The 26,960-nt window shown below is 54.2% G+C and overlaps 2 protein-coding genes across 4 annotated transcripts; both read left to right on the forward strand.

Annotated features, from left to right (window-relative positions):
• The first annotated feature begins 45 nt into the window (after positions 1-45).
• Positions 46-20,041, forward strand: UFD1 (ubiquitin recognition factor in ER associated degradation 1). 2 transcript variants are annotated; one of them, XM_079942887.1, is made up of 12 exons: positions 46-728; positions 3,252-3,384; positions 3,751-3,783; positions 6,428-6,549; positions 8,875-9,005; positions 10,976-11,048; positions 14,269-14,337; positions 15,069-15,134; positions 15,411-15,458; positions 16,068-16,156; positions 16,879-16,960; positions 19,244-20,041. In XM_079942887.1, exons 1-12 carry the CDS (start codon positions 726-728, stop codon positions 19,316-19,318), a joined length of 924 nt encoding a protein of 307 aa, XP_079799013.1. In that variant the 5' UTR covers positions 46-725; the 3' UTR covers positions 19,319-20,041. The 2 variants fall into 2 exon arrangements, with proteins under 2 accessions (XP_079799013.1, XP_079799014.1); XM_079942888.1 differs by having other exon boundaries at positions 48-728; positions 3,252-3,358.
• Positions 20,042-21,715: 1,674 nt separating this feature from the next.
• On the forward strand, positions 21,716-26,061 carry LOC307197195 (synaptic plasticity regulator PANTS). 2 transcript variants are annotated; one of them, XM_079942926.1, is made up of 3 exons: positions 21,716-21,833; positions 21,953-22,120; positions 23,880-26,061. In XM_079942926.1, the coding sequence occupies exons 1-3, from the start codon at positions 21,810-21,812 to the stop codon at positions 24,003-24,005; spliced, it is 318 nt and encodes a 105-aa protein (XP_079799052.1). In that variant the 5' UTR covers positions 21,716-21,809; the 3' UTR covers positions 24,006-26,061. The 2 variants fall into 2 exon arrangements, with proteins under 2 accessions (XP_079799052.1, XP_079799051.1); XM_079942925.1 differs by having other exon boundaries at positions 21,953-22,270; positions 23,880-23,999.
• The last annotated feature ends 899 nt before the right edge of the window (positions 26,062-26,960 follow it).

Consider the following 26,960-nt stretch of genomic DNA (forward strand, 5'->3'; position numbering starts at 1 on the left):
TTTCTGATCGGTCCACGCTGGGGGCGGGCACTAGCGCTCCGCCATTTACGGCTGGAATAGTCCAGCCCGCCCTCAAAGAAGCGTCATCCACGGGCCGGACGCACTCGCGGTTGCGCAATTCAACTCTGACTCCGTTTACTCAGACAACCTACGCTCGGCGGACATCTTTACTTTGGGAAGAGAAGAATACTCCCCCCAACTGGGACCTGTAGGGAAAAGAAACCTTCTCGCCACAAATTAAATTCATGTATACGTCAGACAAGGGCGTCAGTTTAGGATTTCAATGGGCTCTCGACCTAGTTCGAGAGAGGAAGTGTGGCTTACTTCCGCCCGAGTCCTCGATGGCCGCAGCAGAGGCCGGAAGGTCTGCGTGCCTTCTGGGTAGTGTAGGCAGTAAGGGGAGTGGGCCGCACCAAATTCGTCAGGAGGGGGACACTATCAAACTGTAATTTAAAGTAATCACGTAAGGTGCTCTAGAGTGCACACGTTAGGAAGGGGTATCTGAGCGCTTACTCTCCGGGAATTTTGGACCCTCGCGCCTTTGCCTGGCTTGCTTTCGCAGCGGCCTGCGCTCGCGCTCCCCCCGGAAGTGCAGGACCGGACTTCCGGTGGGCTCCGGGCGTCCGCGCGAGGCGGCGGCGGCGGCGGCTGCTGTGAGGAGGCGGTGGCGGCTCCCACCGTAACGTTCCCTGACGAAGCGCATCTGCGAGGCGGAGGCGTCCACCATGGTGAGCGGCCGGGCGGGCAGGGCGGGCAGGGCGGGCCGGGGCCGGGGTCGGGGCCGGGCGGACGGACGTGGCGGCCGCGGAGGTGCCGAGTCACCGGCCTGAGCCCGCCGCCGCTCGGGACTGAACGCAGTCTTGCTTGTGTAGACCCTAGATGGCTTCCCGCGAACGAGCCCCGGATCGGCTGGGGGGTTGTAGCGGGAAGGGGAGAGCTCATGGGCCAGTCCCGCGAGCTCGGTCCTGCCGGCCTGCGGCCCTGCCCCGCCGCCCTGGGCACCGCGGCCCCGAGACCCCTCATCCTTTGGGCCCCGGCGGCGCCCCCGGAGGGAGGGAGGTGGCCGCCGCGTCGGCGCGAGAACCACGAGGTTTAGGGAGGCGCGTAGTGTAGGCCACGAACGCGGGCAGTGGGGACTTGAAGCCGGGTATGCCTGCAGAGCTGTGTCAGCACCGCGCCGGGCGCTGCCGGTGTCACGGGTTTATCGCATGCGAGTTTATCCTTAGTGTGTCGGTGTCGGGTCCCCTCTCTCTCCTCAGGGTTAGCCACCTAACCGCTGAACACCAGCCGTGTGCCGGGCAGTGTGCTGGCGCCGGGGCTGTAGAGGGAAGTGGGACCGGGGCGGGAGGTTAGGTCCGTGGGTGGATGCGGGGCAGGTTGGCACCCGGTGTTCAGTACTTTGTGTCCATTTCCCTCTTTCGTGTTGCAAAGAGAAGACAGGGCTTAGATGGGGGGGGGGGGATGTAGTGAGGAGGCCCCCACTGCTCTCCCTTCTTTTCGTCCAGAACGATGCTTCTGGCCAAGATTTTGTCGAACAGAATTCTGGTTAAAAGGAGAGGCACGGGTGTGAAAACTACTTTGCTGGCGCTCCAGGGAGTGGAGAACCATTGGAGAGTTTAAGCAGGAGCTGCATCTGCATCTGTGGAAGACAGCTGGCTCAGCTTGCTGATTTTGGAATTGCTAGTAAACTGTCTCATCAGTACCTGATTTTTCCTCTACTTAGTGTACAGTTAGAATCAAGTCAGGAAATACTCGTCTGTTTAAAAGTTTTTTAGCTTGTAAAAAAACATGTACCATAAATTTACCATTTATAAGTGTACAGTTTAGTGGTGTTAAGTATATTCACGTTGTTGTGTAATGGATGTCCAGAACTTTTTGGTCTTGAAAAACTGAAACTCTCTTCCCATTAAACAATTCCCCCTCCCCCTAGCCCCTGGCAACCACCATACTTTTTGTCTCTGAACTTGAATAGTTACTCTAAGTACCTCATATAAGTGGAATCCTACAGTGTTTGTTCTTCTGTGTCTGTCTTATTTCACTGAGCATTATGTCCTGAGTTATTATTCCACTGAGTTCATCACCGTTGTAGCATGTGTTGGAATTTCCTTCCTTTTTAGGGCTGAACAATATTTCATTGTATGGATGGACATTTTCTTTATTCACTCATTTGGTGATGGGCATTTGGGTAGTTTCCAACTCTTGACTATTGTGAAGAGCGCTGCTGTGAACCTGGGTGTACAAATATACCTTCAAGACCCTACTTCCAATTCTTTTGGGTATATATTCTATTGTGCAATTTTATATCCTTTCTTTTTGACACATCACAGTAGTTGCAGTGCTTTGGGAAGACCCTAGATTGTTGGCAGCATGTGTTCTGAGCCTCATCATAACCTACAACGTAAGAGCTGGGATCTTACTTTTGTGATAGCACCATGTCTAGGCTTTACTTATGAAAGGCATGGAGGGAGTGCTGTGGTGTGGCGCCACGTGAGAGCACTTTGGAGGGGTGCTAGCCCTGGCCCTGGGCAGAGCAGGGAAGGTTCCCAGAGCAAGGAAAGGGTGGTCCTGGAAGCCAGGGGGAGGGGGAGGGGTGCAGACCTGTGCACCTGCTCTTATCACTGTTCCCTGTTTTCTGCCTGCTCCCTCTCCTGGCTTCAGGTCTCTGCAGAGAAGTGCTTCCTGACCACCCACTTAAAACAGCGTTCCCAGGAGCTCTCTTGTGCTCAGAATACTGACACACAGATGGTTTTCTGTTCTTGTTTCCCTTGTCTTGAATGTCAGCTCTGCCGGGGGGCAGAGGTTGTAGCTCTTTTGTTGGTGATGTTTACTTGGTGCTTGGAGAACAGAACCTGGCAGATAGTGGCACTCCTAAACGGAGTGAGGAGAGGAAAAGTGGTCCAGGCCAAGGGAGCAGCCCGGCAGGGTCGTGGCCGTCATAGGAGACCTGGGGGACGGGAGACCTGGGGGATGGGGGGCGGGGGGTGAAAGAGGTGAAGGACAGGCTTGCTGGGGGCAGTTTTATACTTTAGTAAGATGCACTGTCTGAATATGGTGGGGAAGAGGTTGCCGGGACAGACTGGACGCGCCAGCTGGCAGAAGCCGCTGTGAGGTGCGTCCTGCTCCCAGGAGGTGCTCACTGGGTGCAGGTTTGTCTTGCTCTTGAGCGTTGACACCCTGACCCACTCTAGCTGTTGACAGAAGAAACGTGCCTTCGTTCTGTGTTAACTGCAGCATCTCTTCCCTCCTTTCAGTTCTCCTTCAACATGTTTGACCACCCGATTCCCCGGGTCTTCCAGAACCGCTTCTCCACGCAGTACCGCTGCTTCTCCGTGTCCATGCTCGCGGGGCCTAATGACAGGTCAGATGTGGAGAAAGGAGGGAAGAGTATGTGCTGTTTTTATTTTGAATCGTAACCTTTCCTGCCCTAGGCCTGCAGTGCTCATAGTCCTTGGCAGCTCTCATTTTGCATGTGTGACGGAGGCTAGTTACCGTCAAGATGTCGTCAAGGTGTCCTGGCTAAGGGGTGCGGGGAGGGGTCCTAATTATGATTAGATTTATGGCTGATAGCCATTTGGTTTCACCAAATAAATTATAGCTAGTAAAACTTGTTGTGAACAATCATGAAATTCCGGCTGCCTCACAGGTATTGTTTAATACTTTTATTAAGCTATAACAGGAAGTGCACTTTGACTTTTGTTCTATTGTTTTAATTTTTCATTTCTTAATATCTCCTAAATGTTCTTTCCACAGTAATTATGCCACCCTCAGCCCTCGACCAACTCAGTAAGTACTTTCTACCTGACTTGAGAACAGAGGTGATGTGAACGTGGGCACTGGGACCAGGCACAGACCCCTCGCCGCCCAGGCAGAGGCATCTTTCGGCGAGGCTGGTTGGGAATTGTCCCTGGAGGGTGCTAGCTGGGCTGGGAGGCCGGGGCCAGTGGGCACTCGGCTCTGGGTCCACTCCTCTGGCACCCCCACCCTACCCCGGGTCCTATTAGGACTAAAGGAAGGTGTGAGCACTGGTGCTCTTCACGCTGATGGGGCAGCCGATGTCCTTGGCTGCACGCACTAAATTTTCCCCTAAAGGATGGTGGCGGCCCCCAAGAGGACGCCGCGTGCAGGTCTTTCATCTCCCCAAGCTTCTTGCCTCAGCTACAGCCGCAGTTCTAACCCCTCTTCCCCAGGAGCTGCTCCCCTTGCCCCGTCCTGCCTCTTACCAGGAGCAAGAAAGGCCCAGGGTTGGGAGATTGGCCATGTTTTTCCCCCTTTCCCCAACTCCCCACTCCCATGGGAGCAGCTCGGAGACCTCACACCCCTGGCCCCACTCCACCCGGACTAGGATGCCCCAACCATGGGCACAGTCATTGCCTTTTGAGACTTGGGGGCCTTTTGGTGTGGGTTCTGAGGCAGGAGATGTGGTGGCTTCTGGGCCGGGAGGGTCCACGCTCTGTGTCGGGTGCACATTGGGCAGCTCGGTAAGGGCCAGATGCCAGCTCTGGTGTGGCTCCAGCTTGGGCTCTGCACCTTGCCCAGCCTGACTCCAGGCTAGTGACTGGGCCTTTCTGGACCTTGGTGTCCTCACCTTTAAATGGGGGCATGACGCCATCTGTGGGGACTGCTCTGCGGCAGGAGTGCCTCCTGGATGGTACCTGTGGTGTGTGTGTAAACAGCCAGGGCCCTGTGGCACCAGGCAGGGGCAGGAGGTGGCCCTTAGCCAGCAGGGCCTAACTGACGGCAGCAGTGGCTGCACCTGCAGAGGGAGGCCTTTAGCTCTGCCAGAGGGTGGGTAGAGCGGGGGGCACAGCCCTCAGGCAGGCCCCTGTCGTCCCCTCTGTCGTCCCAGAGCGGGGAGCAGGGCCCTGAGAGTCTGCCTTATGTGTGGAGCTGACCCAGGACTAAGACCAGGTGTGTTGGCATGTGGGTATGAGAGGAGACTGGGGGATTGGGACAGTGGGGCTTAGTTCAGTGCCGTGCAGACCTCGTAGGTCATGGAAGGAGCTGTCCAGATGAGATCTCACGGGGAGTCCTGGTTTGTAAAAAGGGTCGCTGCTCAGGGCGGAGGAGGTGAGGGTGTGTGGAAGACTCGGACTCCCCAAGGCACTTCTCTAAATCAAAAAAATGCAGTTTGAAAACTACTGGACTGAGGAACATGGGGGTCTCTTCCAATGGCAAGAATCTCGGACCCTTGGTTGGAGCCTGATCAATCCATTCACCCTGACCCACCTCAGTCCACTCCACGGCTCCACAGCCGGGAGGTGCCCTGGTGACGGAGGGCCTGGCGTCCAGGCCCTTGGCCACCACTGCCAGTATTCCAGTCGCCCTTGGTGATGGGGGGACAGCCTCCCACCCAGACTCATTATCCAATTTGCTTCTCCAAATTTTTCGGGAGATCCCAAATGGAGTCTACCGTACCTCCTGCCACTAAGTCAACTTTTGTTGCCACGTTTGCCTAAATCTACAGGCTAAAGTTGGTCTCAGTGGTCAAGCCCCAGACCTGGGCCAGCGGCCTAGGTTGACCCCCAGCATGGCCATTCCTGGGCTGTGTGACCCTGGGGCACGTTGCCAGACCTGTGTGCCTTAGTCCCCCATAGATAAAGGGGCGAGGACAGTACCCACCTCACTGTCCCGTGAAGGCTGAGCAAGGGCCTGGCACAAGGCAACACGGTCCTGTCGGTCTGTCCCGGACCGCTCCCCCAGGTTACTGACTCTCCTGGGTCCTCCTGCCTTGCAGCGCCAGCCCCTCCTTTCTGCGCCTCCTGCACTCCTGAGTCAGCAGACCTCCAACCCCACACATGGCCCCCACCTCAGGACCCCTGGTGGGAGGGGACACACTGGGTCCCTGCTGCAAGCCCACACTGCTGACCGGTCCTGCCCTGCCTGCTCCCCCCAGCTGCTCACACACCCGGTCCCTGTGCCCAGTCTCTCCTGGTTGCCAGCAGTTCCTGAACCAGCCTGGCTCCCCTCCCTCTATGCCTTTGCTTGGGCTGCTTTCTCTGCCTGGACTTCCTCCCCTGGAGGACATCCCCCAGCATCTATCCTGGCTGCGCTGCCTCCGGCCCCACCCTTCCCCGGCACGAGCATCTGGGCATGCTCTGGTCTTCTAACTGGAAACCTCTGAAGGAGGGATTTTGCCCAGCACCTGGTTGGCACTTAAACTGTTCGTGAATAAACAAACACGTCACTTTTTAAAAGTGGGATTTCCGACATTCAAAAGTATAAGCTGATGCTGCGTTCCTGACTCAGCGAACGTTCCTGAGGTCTGGCAGGAGTGCGGGGTCTGCTGGGTGGTTAGACACCCAGGGGCTCAGTACCACGTAGGTCCCAGTGCCTGCTTGGGGAGGGAGGCACTTCCCCGGGGAGGGTCTGGGGACAGGGTTTCTCTCCCTGGAAGAAGCCGAGCCTCATGCCTCGCTCTTTGTTTCAGGCCGACTTAACATCACCTACCCCATGCTGTTCAAACTGACCAACAAGAACTCGGACCGCATGACGCACTGTGGCGTGCTGGAGTTTGTGGCTGACGAGGGCATCTGCTACCTCCCGCACTGGGTGAGTGGCCCCTGGCTGCCACGTGGGGTGGCAGGGACACCCTCCGCCTGTGCACAGTCCTGCCCCCGCAGCAGAGGGACGCGCCTCACCGCAAACATCACATGCGGCTGTGGACACGGTGCGCCCGGAGCTGGGGATGGCTGCTCACCTAGTGGCCTGGAACCCACAGCCGTGCTGTTCTTAACTGCCATTTTCTGTGTCAGGCTTTTTTTAAAACAATGGAGCAGGAGTATTTTTCATGTGGTCTTGAGTACAGAGTTTTAGATTTTTATAAGTTTTCTCATCCCTTTAGTAGTTTGTCTGCCCAGTTCTGTCACTGTGTATGTGTGTGTGTGCGTGTGTGTGTGTAGACACTTGTCTGTACCTGAGTCTGTCTAAAGCACTCAGCCTCATTGCCATGGGAATGAAGGCTCTCTGCACTTAGGCTGGTCCGATGCCATCCATGTCCAGAGGCAGGCGCGCCTGCACTGTAGGGTGGGGCCTGCAGCAGCCAGAAGTCTGCGGGGGCGGGGCTGGGGGGGGCCCGGGCCCCACCACCCCCAGTGTGAGGGCCCCACGGCTACCCTGCTCCATCCTGGGCCTGGGCGTGTCCCTTTGACCTTAAGCACTGTCTTCTGTGACAGCTGGCCACAGTCAGTGTTGTAGGTGCTTCGAAGGTGCCTGAGGGCCCTTGTCTTTATAAGGTCTTATGCGGAAACCCAGTGTTCTAGACCGTGTAGGGAGGAGGGTCTCCAGGCAAAGGCTGGCTTGGCTCTTTCCTTCCCTCCCCCCTCAGCCCAGCCCCCACTCTCACAGCTCTGGCACGCTCAGCATTGGGAAACCCACAGAGGGGACTTTGTGTCCTTTTCTTCATACTCATTTATGTCGGGGTGCTCAGAGACCCCTCAGTCTGCGGGCGGAGTTGGGAACGCACCCCAAAGCCTCCCTGCCGCTAGGGAGATGCTCTGAAGAGCATCCCACCTCTCCTGCACAGCCAAGGGTCCCCGCCGCAGCAATGGCTAACCTTCTAAAGGAGTGGCCTTAACTCATATTTTGAGATTAAATATGAATAGAAGTTTGAAGGTTCCTCCTCTCCTGCAGTGGTGACCTTGCCCTTGCCCATTTCCCCTGGGCCATTGCCCCTCCTGAGCCTGGGTCCTTCCTGAGTGCTAAGCCCAGCTGGTGTCCTGTGCTGCTTCCTTGACCACAGGGGAACTCTTAGTCACTCCTCAAAGCCCAGACCCAACCCGGTTCCCTGCTCACGTGCCCGCACCTCGCGTCACAGGCACCAGGCCTTGTCCCACTATCTGTGGAGCGCTATGGGTGGCTGAAGTGTTGGGCAGTGTAAGCTTCCCCAGGCCCCTCTGTGGCCCGTCCTTAGTGAAAGAGAAGGGGGGACACTGTTCCTGTAAGGCTTTTCCTCCAACCTGCAGATTTGGAGTTTGGCTGGACCCGTGTCCAGGCTCTCAGACCACTTTGGGCCAGAAAGCTAATTGGATCCTTTTGCCTGGAAACATCCCATCCCCGGGGAAGCCTCTGTAGGTAGCATGGAGCTGCCTGCCATCCTCTTCCTGGGCTGGCCTTGCAGCTCTTGCCAGGAGCAGGTGGTGCCTGGGATTTCCCAGCTGCTGCTGCAGAGCCGGCTCGAGGGTCTCCTGACCCCAGTGAGTGTTTGAGCAGGTGCTTTCTTTCTGTCAGCTGAGTGGCAGGCTCCATCCCACCCAGAGCTCCAGGCAGCCCTGGTGGATGGGCAGAGAGCAGGCGCTGGTGGACAGACGAGGTCAGCTATGACCTGAAAGCTGTGGAACCTGGGTGGGTGCGTGGAGCTCCCCATGTGGCCCTTGCTAGCTGTGTACGTTTGAAGCTTTTTTTAAGAAGGTTTGAAATAAGAAAAGCAAAAAAACATTCCAGGATGCGCAGGGGTGCTCATTTCTCGGATCCCGAGCTTTAGGTCCTTGCTAGGTCCTGGCTCCCTGTGCCCCAGGACCTTGGGCCCATGTTTGTCTCTCTGTCTCATTTCTCATCTGACCTCTACCTGATAGGGTGGCTCCACAGATGCCCAAGGCCTAGGCTGTGGGCTGTCCCTGGCAAGGCCAGCCTGCCTGGGGCTGTCATCCTCCCGCCTCCAGTGTAGCCCAGCTGGCCCTGGGGCCTTGGGAGTCAGGTGAAGTTGCGGGAGTGGGGGTGGGGGGAGGTGTCCCTGTGGAAATGCTCCAGCCCTGGGAGGCCAAAAGCTGGCGGATGAGCTCGTACCTGGCACCCTTCCAGCGAGTGGTTTCTTCAGGCGTTCCCACTGTGGTGGCCCTGGCCGCACCCCTACTCCCTCCTGTCTTCTTCCCCTTCCAGATGATGCAGAACCTGCTGCTGGAGGAGGGGGGCCTGGTTCAGGTAGAGAGCGTCAACCTGCAGGTAGCCACGTACTCCAAGTTCCAGCCCCAGAGCCCCGACTTCCTGGACATCACCAACCCCAAGGCTGTGTATCCTTCTGAAGTGGAACGTGTTCCTCTGAGCTGGGGAGGGCTGTGCCAGCTGGTGGCGGGCGACAGTGAGCCCTTGGTTGGGTCTGTGCCTGCTTTGGGGACCACACACTTGTCGTGATTGACATTGTGACATGAGAACAATGGCGTGGGGCCAGCCCGTCTACATGGTTCAGGGGCCTCATGAGCATGCTGAGTGCTCTCTGGACGCTTCCCGGAGGGCAGGTGGAGCCCTTCCTCTGGGTGGCCGATGACGCTGGCAAAAAGCCCAGTGTGTTCTGGTCGGAGGGCAGCTCGTCTGCCTCTCAGCTCCCCTGTGCTCAGGCATGGGGAGCCCTGTCTTAGTACGTTTTCTGTCTGTCAGCAGAGGAAAGCAAAGGCATCAGGTCTTAGTGATTTTTTGTGTGTTCTCTGAACGTAAGCCAGCCGTGTGTGTGGTCACTCCACCTATTTATTGTTAAAAAGGCATGCTTGTAAAAAACTCAGTTGAACAACACAGATTGTTTAAAAAAAAAAAAGCTACTTCCACCCTCCCCACCTGCACCCTGTCCCCAGCCAGAGCCAGGAGCACGCTGCTGCTGCTGGCCATGTCCCAGATGCCACTTGGCTGTGTGGAGGCCTCCGCTGGCCATGTCTGTGGACGGGCATGTCAAGCCCCCTGTGTTGGGCATACAGGGTACTGGGCGCTCTGCTCACAGCAGGTGTGGACAGTGCCCATGCCCGGGACTGGGGCCTGCCGGCCTCTGCACTGCAGCCCCTTGTATGTTCTCCGGTATGGAGTCCTTTTGCTTGTGCTGGAGCACACACTACCATGTTGCTTTCAGAGACAGTGTCTCTTGGCACAGTTACTCGTGACTGCAGAGAAAGGGTGCCCCTTCCATGGGACGCGGTGTGCCAGGCTCTGCTCAAGGTCTGAGTCCAGGCAGTGCAGAGCTGGCTCCGCCCTCGGGCCCTGGGGGCCACGTCCAGCAGCTCAGCGTCACCAGGAGGAGTCGAGGGAAGGGCACCCCTGCAGCTGGCATTGCACACAGGGGGGCAAAGAGGGCGTGTACCCCAGACTCTTCATGAAGCTGCTAGCAACCAGGGAGGCCGTTTGACAAAGAGAAGTGAACGTAGACACGGGCTCCTCTGCCCTCAGCCTCTCACCCAGGTGTACTGCGTCTCAGTGGCACATCTGGAGCCATGTTTTGTGTTTGACCTTTGTATTTAAAACAATTCTGTAAATTGATGAGGATGACATGATTAAAATATTCCATTTGATTGGGCATTATTCCCTTGCCTGGGCATTTGGGTTACTCAATTTTTAAGAATTTATTATTATTTACTATTATAAAAAGGGCTTACAGGCTACTTTTTCTTAAAATTTTTATTATTAAATATTTTTATTTGAAACATATCACTAAATATGGTTATCACCCAAAAGATAGAAACAACAAAAGTGTAAATGAAAACATCTTTGCTTTTGGGGGACTTTTGAGGGGACTTATCTGTTTTTCAATTTTTTTTCCCCCTGTGCTCCCATAGGATTTTTAAAATCAACTTGTCGAGGTGTAATTTACATGCAGTAAAATGTACACTTGAGCGAGTTTGACAGATGCATCCCCTGTGTATTCAGAGCTTGGCTGTCCTCCCAGAAGGGCCTTTGTGCCCCTTTCGGCCCATCCTCAGCCAACCCTCAGCCCCAACAGCCTCGGCTGCCTCCCACCTCAGAAATCTGCCTTTCTCGGGGTTTGGCGGGGGTCTCACTGCTCTGTGGCTGGTTCTTCCCCAGAGTGAGGTTCACCCCATTACCGTGTGTTAGAGCTGCTTCCTTCTCGTTGCTGAGTAATGCCCACGTGTCTTTGAGCCCCAGCTGGGCACACGTCTGTCCGTTACACAGTGTGACCCAATCCTCTAAATGCCTTGTGGAAACTTGTTTCAGATTTGAGGGCTCCATCTTGCTATGTTGCCTTGACAGTGTGTGTCTGCAGGTTAGAAAACGCATTGAGAAACTTTGCGTGTCTGACCACCGGGGATGTGATTGCCATCAACTACAATGAGAAGGTGAGTGTCTTAGCCTTTCAGATGCCGGGGCCCTCACAGCTGTGAACAGGAGACTATGCGCTCTCTCTCACACACAGGATCAGACGCCAGTTACTCCCCGGTGTCATGTAGGGATCCATCGTGTTCTCTGACAGTTTCCTTCTGTTTGAAGCATCCGATACTAAGAATCCTACTGTTCAATTTTGTGGATTTTGAAACACACTTTTATATTTTTTTGTAAACTAATAATCTTGTTCCCTTTACCTTCGTGGGGACGTTTTAGGTATTGTCTAACTTAGCTGAATACGTTAAACTTTTCTTTTTTTTTTTTTTTTTTGGCTGCATTGGGTCTTCATTGCTGGGCGCAGGCTTTCTCTAGTTGCGGCGAGCAGGGGCTACTCTTTGTTGCGGTGTGCTTGCTGCTCATTGTGGTGGCTTCTCTTGTTGCAGAGCACGGGCTTAGTTGCTCCGCGGCATGTGGGATCTTCCTGGATCAGGGCTCAAACTCGTATCCCCTGCATTGACAGGCAGATTCTTAACCTCTGTGCCACAGGGAATCCCAAGCTTTCTTGATTAATTACAGGCAGCCTTAATGTCATTGTTCTTAAAATATTAAGGCAGTAAAAAATGCTGAAACAAAAATTGATGATGAAAGATATCGTTGACCTTTTTGCACTGAAAGGGAAGGTGAGTTACTCAGGTATACATAGAATTGAAATGCACGTCTGGGCTTCTGCTTTTGGAAGTACGGAAGACTAGACGCTCTGAAGGGCCCTTCTGAGAAGACTCAGCAGGCGTGTGCAGAGGGCAAATGACCACATCAGTGCATGGTGGAAGGTCTGGATCAAGGCATCCACATGAAACTGGGGCCCTTAAAGGGGCCAAAATAGATGCAGAGGTGGGTGCTGTCCTCATCCCAGGCTTTCTGAAAACAGCACCCCCAGTTTCGTTGAGTCCTCAGGGTTGCTATAGATTGAACCAGCAAACAGGAACTCCTTATAAGACCACCAGACACCCAAAGCAAAGACAGCAAAAGCAGATTTAGGCCTTTAAGAAATCACAATTGGGACCTTCAGGTGCAAAGATAAAATAACTATGTAAAAAATGTTCAAAAAAATTTTTTAATGGAATCATAAAATTTAGCAAGCAGCAAAAGTCTATCCAAAATATCCAGGATTATTTGAAAAGCAGTCAGAGGGTTAAACAACAGCCAACAAAGGATTAGCGAAGGGGAAGTTGAATCTGCAGGAGTGACTTAGGTGTCTGCACAGAGAAGCACGGCAGCAACGTGAGCAGCTGAGGTTTGGGAGATCCTGAGAAAACCAAACGTGACCAGTGAAAACCCCAGTGGGAGAGAACGGAGGGCGGAACTACTGTGAAGAGTTGAGTGGAGTTGTTCCAGAATTGGCCTACAGCTCACGCTTACAGGGAGTTTAGTGTCCACCAGGCCGGGTAGTTACAGGTGCCGAGCACCAGACGTGGAGAGATGAGCAGAGGAGATCCAGCACTTAGAGAAGAACAGCACATGGCAGGCCTGTCAATAGCAAACGTTGCCTCCCCACGCGGCAGAGGAGCTCCAGAGGCTGCAAGAAAGTAACTGTCATCAAACCTTCTTTAAAGAATAGGGTAGGGCTTCCCTGGTGGCGCAGTGGTTGAGAGTCCGCCTGCCGATGCAGAGGACGCGGGTTCCTGCCCCGGTCCGGGAAGATCCCACATGCCGCGGAGCGGCTAGGCCCGTGAGCCATGGCCGCTGAGCCTGCGCGTCCGGGGCCTATGCTCCGCAACGGGAGAGGCCACAACAGTGAGAGGCCCGCGTACCACAAAAAAAAAAAAAAAAAAAAAAAGAATAGGGTAAAATCAAAATGTATTCAGATAAAATCTGAGAGAATTTATTTACCAGTGAAACTTCACAAGCATGTGCTTTAGGAATAAGCATTAGCCTAGAAGGAAAGAGTAAGGTGTGGGAAGAACCAATAAACCAGCAAATGTGAGGTAAATTGTGGTAAACATTGCCATTTAAATCCATAACAGTGTTTAATAAATGCAGTTTAAAAGATGGCACCTGAAACACTGGAAAAGAATAAGTCTTGAGGGTTATTTAGAATTCAGGTGTTCTCTACACTTCAATAAAGGTAAATCAGTAAAAATACATGTTGAATGTGTAAAAGTTTAAGATTACTGTTTTAGATACAGAATGACAACACCTAGTATACCATAAATATCACAAAAGTCCTTAGCCTTAACTACGTGCAACATAGCCTAGTATTTCTACTGTACTGTGTTCCAGTATTTTTCTTTACTAGTTCTGGTTGCAGCGTAGTTGGTTTTATGACTCACTAGTTAGCTGCGACCTGCAGTTTGAAAACACGCTGACTGGTAAAGGTGACCACATGCCCAGGAGCCACGGACACGGATGTTCATGCCGCCTTGTCCGTGGCAGCAGAACCACTGGAGGCAGCCTGTGTTGTGTGGAGAGGTGGTGGGGCATCCACACAGCGACAAACATTCATTTCTATTAGTCACTAGTGAGTAAACGTAAAGCCAGACGGGGGACATCAAGCCTTCTCACTGTACTTGGGGGACCATCTCCCTCATATTCAGTTTTTTCAATGGTGGGACTGTCCTGACCATTCATTATAAAAGCAAGACATACTCTAGGTAGAGAGAAAGAACCTAAAACAATGCAGGAAAAAGTCCATTCTGCCACCTTTAGTTCCTATCCTTTTGACTTTGTGTGTGTTTTACATGCATGAGATCATTCTCGACACACAGCAGCATAACTGGTTTTCAGCATCTTTTCCTGAATGCTGGCTGCCTGGGATCCCACGTGAATACACCCCACTCATGTAGCCATTCTAGTGATGGGCGTCTTCGGCCTATGCTGCCATGAGCAGTGCTGGAGCAGGCGTTCTTAGAGCACTTTCTCTTTCAGTATTTAGCTAGTTATTTACTTAGGGTTAATTCTTAGAAGTGAACTTTCCTGGGGTAAACACTGAATCTTTTGCAATTTGCTGCATAACTGCCTTGTCTGATTTGAGTCGCTTATGAGAGGTGGTCAGCTAAGTGACAGGCATCAAGGCAGCCACCCACAGCGGCTTTTCCACAGCAAGAGGTGTGGCTGGGGAGGGTGTCGTGGAGGTGAATGACGTGTGTGTGCAGGAGCTGGGTAGGGGGCTGCAGCGACACATGTGATGGATGGGCCCAGTGCTGCCACAAAACTGACTGATTTCTCTCTCCCCAGATCTATGAGCTGCGGGTGATGGAGACTAAGCCTGACAGGGCTGTGTCCATCATCGAGTGTGACATGAACGTGAGTGGCCGCGGGAGGAAGGGCGGCTGGGGGCCCTGGGCAGGTGTAATGCAACCCCTGGGATTCTTTGGGGGAACGGGGAGGAAGATGGTGCCGGAACATTGTGAGGAGGCCGCTGACCTTGTGATTGGTGTCAGGGTTGCTGCTGGTTCTGAGATGGCTAGATCCATCAGCATCTCAGCCCTGCGAGGGGCTGAGTCTTCTTGGAGGCTGAGGAAGGTTGCTCAGCTCCGAGTAGTGGGCACAACAGCCCAGCGTGCTGGGTCTTCAGGGAAGGATGCCCAGCAGAAGGGTTCCGTTCTGTCTGGGTCTGTTTAGAGGAGTGGTTGCCGGGGTCCAGGGCAGTGAGGTTGCCTGGAGGGAGAGGGTGTGGTTATGAAAGGGCAGCAGGAGGGGTCCCTGTGGTAATTGAAACTGCTCAGGATCTTGACCCGGGGGTTGGGGGGAGGGGTGCACTGACCTGCAGTGATGACAAATTGTGAGAACAAAACACAAACCCGCGTGTGCGTGTAAACTGGGGACGTCTGGACGAGGGCTGGGTTGTCTTTGCCGATGTTCTGCTGTGATTTTGTAAAACGTGACCATTGGGGAAATGGGCATACTGTACAAGGCCCCTTCTGTATCGGCTCCAACAACTGCACGTGGACCCACAGTTGTCCCAACTTAGAACAGAAAAGCCACGGAGGCTGAGTGTGGCCTTGTCTCATCGTGCTTTCTTCTTGGGGACACAGGTGGACTTCGATGCTCCACTGGGCTACAAGGAGCCGGAGAGACAAGCCCAGCATGAGGAGGCAGCCGTAAGTCGCTCCTCCGCGTCCCTCCCGAGCTCTGCATAGCTCCCCACCGCCGGTATTGGTCTTTGGAGCGCATCCCAGTGTCTTGGCCTCCTGGCGGTGTTTGGCCTCCACTGGTACCGAGGCAGCCACGTTCTGCTTCCCTCCCAGCCCTGCTCCCGGGGCCCAGTGTGTACCAGCTGTGTTGGGGTGCGGGCACAGCAGGAGCAGTGAGGGAGCCCAAGGGAAGAGCTGGGGGCCCCACTGAGAAGCTCATCCCCATTTTTCTGTCCCTTCCAGGAAGGTGAAGCTGACCACAGCAGCTATGCTGGGGAGCTGGGCTTCCGCGTGAGTGCTGCCATGCAACTGTCTGTTCTCCTGCCATGTCTGTGACACCCTGGGAACCTCAGCTGGGAGCAGGCCTGGGGGACCCCACACGCGTGTACCCGGTGTCTTCTCAGTTTCCAAACCCTTTTCCATCCACTTTCTTCTGGATCCTCCCAACAACTGCCAGGCAGCCCCAACTTCTTTTAAAAATTTATAGCCTACTGGAGAGCTGAACTAGTACAACAGACACGTATACTCTTCACGTAGATTCACCAGATGTGATCACTCTTGTTTTCTCTCTAAGCCGTGTCCTGCACTGTTGGAAAGTCAGTTGCATGTTGACGCTCCGGCACTGCTGTCCTCCCTGGAAACGGAGAGGGGCCGGTGGGCATGGCTCAACCTACTGCCGGGAGGCAGGTCTGCAGAGCTGAGCCGTGGGCCCAGCTGGACCTGTCACCCCTCCTTGGCAGCTGGCGTCCGGGGGTTGAGGCAGGTGGAGGCACTGTCCTTGGGCCAGGAAGCTCCCCTCAGCTCCCAGCAGCCCCCAGAGGGCATGGGTGCTGCAGTCCCAAGGTGGTTCTCTCCTACCCTTGGGGCTTAGCTCATGGCCCCCCCTGCCTGCTTGTCTAGGCCTTCTCCGGCTCCGGGAATAGACTGGATGGGAAGAAGAAGGGTGTAGAGCCCAGCCCCTCCCCAATCAAGCCCGGAGACATCAAGAGGTGGGTCTGCCCTGGCTCTGCTCCACCCGACCCAGGCCCCACAGTGGGGCAGCCTCATTCAGCTCTGTGGGGGTGTGGGTGCCCCGCCGCCCTCCTCGTTGGGCTGGAACACAGCGTGGCAGAAGTGCATCGGTGCCCCCCCATCATCGCCAGGCTTCTCCCCAAGACCCCCGCAGTCCAGCCCCACCAGCCCCTGATTGGATCTCTCTCCTACTTCTGACCTTTCTGGTTCCGACTTAGTAATATGCCCATTTTCCTCCTTTGTGACTTCAAATAACTGATCCACTTCCCTCAGGAGGCAGGAGCTGCCTCACTTAGTTGTATTTCTATTGTTTGGCCCAGGGACTCTCAGCAGAGTCCCTCCTCTGGTGGCCTGCATGGTTGTGGCAGGGATGAGATCTGTCCCCTGTTGACCATATGAGAGCACACGGAGAATGCCAGAAACGGGTTTGCACGCAGCATCTTAGGGAGTGAAGTGAGTTCAGTGCATGTGTAGCCCTTGCAGGGGGGCATGTGAGGCTGGAGGACACAGATGGTAGACCCTGAGCCTGCAGACCCTGCCCCAGCTGCCTTCCGTTCCCTCCTGGGGGGGTGCTAGGGGGCACCCGTGGGCTGGCCTGAGGCTGGGGGGTGGTGGGTACAGCCACGGACCAGATGGTCACAAATGGATTTTAGTCCCTTCTCCTGACACTAACATTTCTTCTGCTCTGTCTTCTTTATAGAGGAATTCCCAACTATGAATTTAAACTTGGTAAGATCACGTTCATCAGAAATTCACGTCCACTGGTCAAAAAGGTTGAAGAGGTGAGTATGTTTCATGGGTCATGACAAGTTTCATTGGCTACTGGTGACTGAGGAGAGTCTTTCCATTCTGAATGAGGGTGTTTCTGTCATATTTTTCTCTGTTCTGGGGCCCCTCCTCTCCCCAGTGGTCCAACTGTCGAGACTGTGAGGGCTCTGATGTCCCCTTGCGGCAGTGACCAGCAAGGTTTCAGCTCCCTGAGCCCTTGCCGGGTGTCAGGCCCCAGGCCACGTGCTCTATACTGAAATATTTAATCCCCAGGACAGTTTCCTGGGACAGCTGCTGTGATTGTTTGCATTTCCCAGGAGTGAGCCTGAGAGTGCATGAAGGTCAGGGGTAGAGCTCCTGACCACTGCACGGCCATCTCAGTGCCTCCGCACTCCAGAAACGGCCTCCCGCGGCCCGGGGGGCAGGGAGGGGAGCTTCCGTCTTGTGGGCACTTCTCCCAGGTGCTGGAAACTTGCTCGAAAGACCCGGCACAGCCTGCCATTAGACCGCCCAGTCATGGGAGATCAGAGACACCAGAGGGGCAGAAACCACCAGGGAAATAATTGCTCCAAACGGAGGGGCCCACGCCCCGTTGGCAGGTCAGAAGGGGCCACTGAGCATCCAGCGCAGTGGATGGAAACAACTCCAAATTGGGGCAAAGCAAAGACACTAAAGTCTCCAGGAGGTGGAGATTCTACCACGGGTCACGAATGGCACCATCTTAGCCAGACACAAGCCAGGACATAGTGGAGCAGGGTCCTCAGAATTCTTTGCCCAATTATATGAGCTGAATTGTGTCCCCCAAATTCCTGTGTTGAAGCCCTAACCCCAGCACCTCAAAATGTGATTGTATTTGGAGATAAGGCCTTTACAGAAGTGTGTTAAAAGGAGGGCACTAAGATGGGCCACGTTCCCCTCTGAGGAGACGTGGACACAGAGGAAAGGCCTGAGGACACAGCGAGAAGGCAGCCCCTGCAGGCCCCGGAGAGGGGCCTCAGGAGAGACCACACTGCCGGCACCTGGATCTCTGGCTCCGAGCCTCCAGGCTGTGAGGAGGTGAATGTCTCCCCAGGCCCCCAGCTTGTGATTTGTTCTGGTGGTCCCAGCAATCTAACACCAACCACCCTGTCAGTGAGCCGTATTAGAGGAGAGGTAGGTATTCTCAGTCCCTGAAGATCTCTTCATGCACCCTTTCTCAGGAAGCTACTGAAGACATACCCACTGAATTGAAGGAATAAGAAGTAAGAAAATCCAAAAAAAAAAAAAAAAAAGTCAGAAAGCCTTAGACCCAGGAAGCAGGGCATCCCCACAGCAATGTGCAGCCCTGGGGCAGCAGCCCATCCAGGTGGGACAGACCGAAGTTCCCAGAAGACGCACCTTCCTCAAGTGGGTGAAGTGTTCACAAGAGAAAAAGCAGGCTCCGGTGTTGACAGCAGGACAGACGGAGGGCCCTGAAGGAAGGGAAGGCTGCCTGGCTCAGCCACAACTCACCTTTGCGTGGTCGCCACCATGTGAACCTTGTATGGGCCCCACTGCAAACACCAGCTGCATTAGGCGGTGGGCCGGGTGTTGGGGGAGGGTGTGCTGGGGAGCTCAGGATCCTCTTCCACAGACAACGCTTCCCCTGACTAGCAGCAAAGCTCGTGGAAAGATGCCTGGTGTTTTCGAGGGTTCAGAAAAAAGAAGCCGTCTTTCTGCTGGTGGGAGGATAGTTTGGTAGAGTGAGAGCTGCTAAGTCACCATTTTAAAAAGCCTCAAAAATAAGAGCAGCCTTCTAACGAGGAGTTCAACCTCTAGGGAAAATCAAAGTTGTGTGTAGAGACATTCAGCTGCCTGCCAGGGCAGCTTGAATACTGCAGACTTGGAAGTAACAGCTGATGGCAGAACTGCCTGTCCACGGAATGGAATTAGAGGGAACGAGAGCAGTGCACTGCCTTGAGATTGGGGAATTAAGTAGGAAAATAGTTTATGTAAGCATATACAGAACAGTGACTGGAAATGTTCTTTGGCGTGGTTTTTCTTTTAGGGGGTGTATTTTTTACATTGAAAATGTAATACCTTTGCAAAAGGATATATACTCAACCTGAGAAAAAAGGCTATGGTAGACAGAGTTGTGATTCCATGGTTTTGTTTTCAATTCAGTAGATTATAACTTGCATTTCTATTTCAAAGACATTTCTTATTATGAATGTGAGAGTAAGGAAAATGGGCAGATGGTACATGAGTCAACAGAATAAAGCATTTCTTATTAAACTTCCAAGGAGTTTCTGAAAATGGTATTTTCTCTTCACACTCAGGATGACGCTGGAGGCAGATTCGTCGCTTTCTCTGGAGAAGGACAGTCTCTGCGTAAAAAGGGAAGAAAGCCATAGGTTGGGACCATTGGCTGATTGGAAAATAAAATAATTGCAACATGCTGGCTTTTAGTTACTGGCTCTGACAGGGACACTCTGTCACTTTAGGTCTGTTTAGAGTTACCTAAGAATTACCAGGTTTCACCTGCAAGTGGACAGCAGGACAGCAGTTTGTGTGCGTGATTTGGGGAAAGAGGAGGCCGTCTCTGAGATCCCTTACTCACGCTCCTTGCTTTCAGCCCTCGGGGCATGCCCACAGCCTCAGCTGGAGCAGAGTTCCCTGATTCCTGCTAAAAACCAGTGAAGGGATTGAATTGCTCTAAGTTGTGGTGGTCTTTCTCTTTTTTTCATTTATCTTTTCTTTCTCCAGGTCATAGCTTAGCTGTTGCCTTTGACCTGGAAAAAAGTGGTTTAAACAGATAAGTGCTCTATAAATAGTGGTCATCCCATTACTCTGGCTGCAATTTAAGTATTTGAGGAAGGGTGTTTCCATTTTTATTTTACATATTGAATTTTTCCCCCCAAGAAACCATTCCTCAGAAGGAAAACTCGACCTGAAAGCATTTCTAACTTTGATTTCATTTGGAAATAACTGGCTCCTTAATGAATCTGTTCTACTGTAAAACAACTTTGTGGTGAAGCACAAATGTGATTATTAGAATAAATGAAAGCTAAAGATACGTTCTTTCTCCTTTCCTACCCCCCACTCCCAGTTTTAATGTATTAAATTTTCCAAAGTTCTGCTGGCCTGTCTTTATTTTTTTTACTAGTATTAATTTAGTTTCAGGTCTTCAATTTCTATAATATGAGCTCTTTCGACATGTTAATTCAATTATTTTCCTCTCTTTGAAAACAATTCTAAATCAAGAATTTCAAATAAAAACAGGCAGTGACTAAAACCTGAATTGCCTCTAAGTGTTTGATTAGGTTCCAACATGGATTGACAGTTGGGCAGGAGGAAGGCCTGCTGGCAGGGGCCCCTCGTTCCACCCTGCCCTTAGGAAAGCACTCCTCTGGGGGCTTCTGGGGAGCGTAGGGAGAAACGAGGCTCTCTGACCCCTGGGGTGGGGGTGGTCGGGCCCAGCAGGGGCTCCCCTTGTTCCTGTTGTAGGCCAAGGGGTCCATCTCTGGACAGGGCTCCCCTCAACACTCAGGAGATGATCCCCTGCAAGACGCCAGCCCAGGGTTCACCCACATGTCCTCAGAGAATGAGCATCAAAGGTCATCATGATGACCAGGGCTGGGCCCTGTGGCCCAAACCCACACCCATGGCAATGGAAGTGGTTCTGGAAGGCATGGGCACTCTGTAACCTACCTGGCCCTCCACTTCAGGAGTCTTGGTCGCTGACAGAAGTAGAGTAGACACCCTCCTTGGTGGGTGGGCAGCCTTGTTTGCGGATCACATTGGCTACCACATCATTCAATTACATGATGAATGTTATGTAGTGTGCTGGCCCTTGGTTTCTGTCTTCCCTGAGCCACACCCACAGTGTATACAAGGAAAGCACTCCCTGCTTGGGCCAGGGGTGGACCCTGTTGGTGGGTCTTCTGGTGACACGGTAGGGTGCCACTTGTAGGCCTGTACCCTGGCCTGCATCCTTCCTCTCAGGCAGCATTTTCTCCAAGCTTGGTCTGTGACCCAGCGTGGCAGGACTCCTAGTGAAACTGCAGCTGTCTGGCTTGACCCGGACTCACTCCTAGGGGGCCCAGCACCCGCCTTGCAGGGGCCCCAGGGCCAGTGGCTAGGCTGGCGGCAGTTGGAGAACCACTGCAGGGGTGTCGTAGGGCGGTCCTGCGGGCCCACCAGCCGCCTCCCCTTCGCTGTCATTGCCTCGTGCGCATCGCCCCATGGAGAAACGATGTCTCCCTGCCTTAGTACAGCCTCGACCCTAACGCGACCTCCGGACGCCCACCCTTAGGTCCTGCTGTCCCCCGGGCCATACAGCCTCCGCGCCTCTGGCCAGCCTGCGCTGTGCCCGCGCCCGTGGGCCCCCGCTTCCTACCTGGGAGTCACCCCGCCCTCGAGGGGACACAGGCGGGACAAATGCAGCCGTAGGACTGGAGTGGCGACACTGATTCCGGTGCGTGCTGACGAAATGAACCGATCTTTGAGATTATGAAAATAAAGCTGCTGGAACGAACCTGCCCGAGCCGCGTGGTTCCGTCAGAAACGGCCACTGGACGTGAATGTGCAGCCGAGCGACCGCCGGCTCGAGGGGACGCCGAAGTCACCTCCGCCGCGTGGCTAGCCGGGCCTGGTGACCCTGGGGGCATGCCCGGCCCACACCGCCCTCGGCTCCGCCCCAGCCTCCAGGCCCCGCCCACACAGGCCTCCAGGCCCCGCCCTCCCTCGACTGTTATTGGCTGCCAACCCGGACGTCCTGTTCAGTGGCGCGTCTCAAGGAGATGGGCGGAGTTAGTGGTGAGATCTCGGGGCTCATTAGTCCCTCCGCCCATCAGTCACGCGGCGGTCCGCGGGCTCAGGAGGCGGGTTAGGCAGTCCCGGGACATGGCGGAAGGTGGAGGCTGGCAGGTAAGTGCGGTGGGACCAGGGGACCCGCGGGGCCAGGTCGGGAGGACGGAGACCGGGTCCGTCCGTGCGGGACGGGCTGGCGCTCACCGGGTCCCCAGCTCACTCCCCCGTCCCCGCAGCCGCCGCGCCCGTGCGAGGCCTACCGCGCCGAGTGGGAGCTCTGCAGCAGCGCCGGCCACTTCCTCCGCCACTATTACGTCCACGGCGAGCGGCCGGCCTGTGGGCAGTGGCGGCGCGACCTGGACAGCTGCCGCGAGTGGGAGGAGCGCCGCAGCGCCGAGGCCCAGGTGACCCGACCCGGCGTGCCGAGCCCTGGAAGACCAGGAACCAGCCCGGGGGCTCGAGACGCTGGGAGAAGGGGGCGGGCCTTAAAAAAGGGGTTCAGTTCCAGCCTCCACGTGTACTGGGGAGCGTGCTTTGATTTATATCCTTAAAAGGTCAGTCTGGCTGCCACGCTGAGAGAGGATATGGTGGAGGTGCTAGAGACCAGTAAGGAGGGGGTTGTGATCCATACATTCAGCAGACACCACTTGGGACGCTCTTGGGGATCCAGGAGTGATGAGAACACAGCCCCTGTCCTCCCGACTCCTACATCGTAGTCTAGGATACAGCAGTGGCCTGGAGCTGATGGGGGTGTGGGTGTGGGTGGGGGGCATGGAGCGAAGCTGTGAAGGCGCAGTGCTCACGGAGCGTGCGGGGGAGGGAGCCAGCAGGACTGCCAAGTGTAAAAGAAAATGACAAGTCCGAGATCAGTGGAAAACAGGAGAGGTAGTTTGCAGCCTATATGGCAAGAGATTAATAACCTTTGTACATATATATATATATATCTTTTAAAGATAGCTGTCACATATCTGTAAGAAAAATGGGAATTATTTCAGAGTAGAAAAGTAGGCAAAGGGCACACAGAAGGAAAAGAAAAGAAAACCAAATAGCCTGATATATATTTAAAATGACAGTAACTGGTTACTGCCCAGCGGAATGTCCATAGGGGTTTGGAGAGTCAGGGCACCTGGGCAGTGTTTGTGGAATGTCAGGTTTTCTGATTATCTAAATGTCAAATGCATACCTTTTGATCCCACAGTTTTACTCCTGGAAGTTTATCCTAGGGAGGTAATTGGGTAACAACTGAAAATTCAAAATGTCCATTGTGTCACCATTTGTAATAGTGCAAAGACCAAAAGTGACCTAAAGTCCAGTAATAGACATTTGACCAGATAACGTCTTCCCCACCACGGAGAAGTACACAGCCATTAAGAAAAATAGATAGTAACCTATCCCCCTGTGGAAAGGTGCTCGCAGTATGTCACTTAATGAGAAAAGCAGGACGTGCACCAGCAAGGAGAAGATTATTCCTTCTTTAGGGAAATGGGTGATAGCCCTGAAATGCGGGCCTCAGATGGGATTGGGGAAGCTGTGAACTTCACCCTGGGAGGTAGGTCTGCAGGGCTTTCATATTTACTTTGCATTTCTGATCGCTTTTTAACAAGAACAATACATTCCATTTGAGACAATAGAGCTTGAGCGAAAACAGATGGAAGAGGTGAAATTCTAAGTGTAAAGTGGCCAGCATAGCACCTGGCACCCCCTCAGGCCTCGTCATGGTTGTGACCTGCTGCCCTGGGTTTACTGGCTGGGGTGATGGCACCCACTGTCGCGCGTGTGTGTGTGTGTGTGTGTGTGTGTGTGTGTGTCTGTCCGTGTCTGTCTCTGGCCTCTTCCCTCCTCTGGCCACTCTTACAGGCTCATCTCTCCTCCTGGCTCAGCCCCCAGCCCCTCTTATCTGGTGAATCTGATTAGGTCAACCGAAGGCATCAAGCCCTGGGGCCCAGGAGAATTAAAAATATCCTCAAAATGGTCATCTGCACAGGTTTTTCACAGTAGCTTGGAGAATGATCTAGATGTGTGTGTAGTAACCACCCCCACCCCACCCCACCCTGCACTCACCAGGGCTTGCTGGGCTGCGTTTGTCATGTGTGTGGGTGGGCACCGAGAGGAGGGAGGTACAGGGCACCTGTGAGGCCACAGGTGACCGGGTCTCCTTTGCAGCGGTCCCTACGTGAGAGCGAGCAGGCGAGAGTCCGGGCTGCACGGAAGCACGGCCTGGTGTGGGCCCCCAGGCAGAGCCCCCCTGCAGACTGGCACCTCCCTCTGCCCCAGGACAACGACCGGTGACAGGCCCAAATAGTCCAGAAGGTCCCTGGGAGCTTCCGCCTGGCGTGGGACACAGAGTCCCCATCTCCAGCCTCGCCTGCCCCACCACACTCAGAGCCAGTTCACTCAGCGTGCAGCTCCAGGAAGCCAGGCATCCCTGCGTGTCCCTGTGGGCGGCCAACGGGCAGGCCAAGGGACAGCAGCAAGGAGAGGCCGTCCCAAGGGCTGGGCTCCTCAGCTGAACACTCGAGGGGCAGCCCGGATCCGTGTGGATGCGCAGGTGGCCGTGTATGGCCCTGGTCTGGTGATGGCCACGCAGTACTGGCCGCAGGTGCCCTCCCACCGCGGGCACTTCCTCTGCTCCTCTGTAGGCGCGGGCGGCGTCACCTCCTCGGCCCACGGCTCCAGGACACACAACCTTGTGTAAAGAGGGATCCTAGACTCTTGGCTGAAGACACCCAAGCCCAACACATGGAATTTTGGTCTTCTTCCCTCAGAATTTCCCCTGGTCGTTTTTTGAAAATGTGGAATATATCAAAAGACATTTCACAGGTTTGATTCCAAACAGAAGCTGAAAATTAAATCCACAGTTTAATTTTGAAAGAGTTAGATTTATAACCTGACGTTGTGCTGGCCAGTATTAGAGTTTTGTATGCTTACACTCTTGTAGATGTTTTTAAAATATATGTATTTGAACCAACGGGAACACTAGTTCTTCAGAGGTCTCTTTATTATGGGTGAAACGATTTAGCATCTGTGCCGTGTAACAGGCCCCAGCATGTGGTGCTGAGGGTCAGGCCTGCGGCATCTCAGTGCCTCCCTCACGATCTGGCCAGAGGTGGTGGTTCAACATCATTTTACTTATTCTTGGGGGCAAAATAATCCATCACTTCAGAAGGGCACACATTAAGAGAGTAAAATCTCCCATCATGTGTGTTTGCTCTTGTGTGCCCCAAGTGTCCTTTGTGACTGTGTACCTGTGAGTTGTGGGGTGCGCACAAAGGACTCCCACAGCAGAGGTGAGTATAAAGAAGACCCAGGGTCCCCCCGTCGCAGCGGGGAGCCCTGGTGTGTCTGAGGCAACCAGCGTCCGTCCACCGTGGCTGCGTTCACGGGCATTTCTGGCCGAGGAGGAGGAGGAGGAGGAGGAGGGAGGCTGCTACAGCTCCACCTGTGTCCTCCTTTCTCTGAAACCTAGGCAGGGAGGCCGTCAGCCACTCCTGGTGGAGCCGCTCTCCTACTGCTGCTGGGTTAGGGCCTTGGGTGCCTGTGGCCAGGTGCTGGCTCCATCAGGAGTCCCACAACTTCTTGGATGCTGAGCGAGCTCCACCGCAGATGATCGTCACCCTGGAAAATGTTCCTCTGTCCACCCATGTCCACCCCTCATGTCTGCACACCCTGGGACCACAGGCTTGAAACAGACAAGTGGCCTCAGTCCCGTTGAGTTCAGGAGACAGACATGAACATTCAAACATCAGCTGTGAAGAAAATGACAGTGACAAGGCAGAGCATCATCTTTCAAACTTTGGGGATAGAGCCCACAATGATAAGCAGTTTGCATTGTGACCTGGTGCATCCTGTTACATGGCGCGCTGTCACTGAGCTGGGCTTTGCGGAGCAGCACCTGCCCCCACCCTGTGAGATACTGCTGCTGGGCCTGGCTCCATTACATGACGCCGTGAAAGGACGTAATTATAGGGATGCGGACGATTATGGGGCAGCATCCTGTAGTGCAGGACTGCAGGGGTGGCTGTGCTGTGACACGTGGACACACAGATGAGCACAGCCACATCTGGGAGCCTGGACCTACTCTGGCTGCAGTCTATCTCGGTGCTGGCATGACTGGCCCTGTAAGATGTGACACTGAGGGGAGCCGGAGGAACCACACACAGCACCTCCCTGTTGATTTCCAGCCTCTTGTCAATCTATGATTACTTCCAAATAAAAGGTTAAAACAAAACAGCTGCCCATGACCCACTGACTTGATCATACCACCTCGTGGATGAAATCTATAAGTTGGGAGGTGGGGGAGGCTCAGGGTCCGAGGCTAGACCTGGAGGAGGAGGCTGGAGGCTTTAGGCAGAGAAAGGGCCACATGCTGATGAGGTGGGGACGGGGTGTGATTTTCCAGGGTTGGGTAGCCAGGGCCCTCTAGGAAAATGGATAATCTGAATTCTTACTCAGGTGGAGTGTTCCGCTGGTTTGTTTGCACTAAGGTGGTGAAGAACCAAAGCCTTTCTGAGGTGGTGATGCAAGGGGTACAAGTGGACCTCTGCCTACACTGCACCCTGTTAGGCCGCATCATGTACCCCCAGCTCCTCCGGGGAAGGTCTAACCCCCTAGCGCTCTGAGTGAGACTATTTGAAGATGGATCTTTAAAGAGGTGCTTAATGTGAAATGGGGTTGCGTGGGTGGGCCCTAATCCAATGACTAGTGTCCTTATAAGAAATCAGGACACAGACACACAGAGGGAATATCACGTGGGTGCGCGAGATGGCTGTCTACACGCCAAGGAGAGAGGCCTTGGGAGAAACCAGCCCAGCCGACACCTGGATCTTGGACATCCAGCCTCTGGAACTGAGAGAAATAAATGTGAGTCGTTTCAGCTCCTTGGTCTGTGGTGTTTTGTTCTGGTGCCAGAGCTCACTCATATACTCCCTGCTCCAGACTAACAGCAGCCTCTGCCCGGCCAGGCGTCATACCCTCCTGGAGGACACATGGCCTCACGCAGTGGGGTCCCTGCCACTCGACACTCTTCTCAGCCTCCCCCATACCCCCCAGCTTGAAACCCAGAGCCAGCCCTGCCTCTCCTCCAGGTGCAGGCAACACACAGCACAGCTGCATGTCCTTCACCTCCGTTCCTGGGGTCACTTTGTGCCTCTTGCTGGTGGCGTCTGCCCCACACAGTTGGAATCCTCCTTTTCACTGGAGGGCAGTGGTCAATGTTTTGGCCTTCCTCTCCCCAGTACCAGGCCA

The sequence above is a fragment of the Stenella coeruleoalba genome (assembly GCF_951394435.1).
Source record: "Stenella coeruleoalba genome assembly, chromosome: 14".
Classification (NCBI taxonomy): Eukaryota; Metazoa; Chordata; class Mammalia; order Artiodactyla; family Delphinidae; genus Stenella; species Stenella coeruleoalba.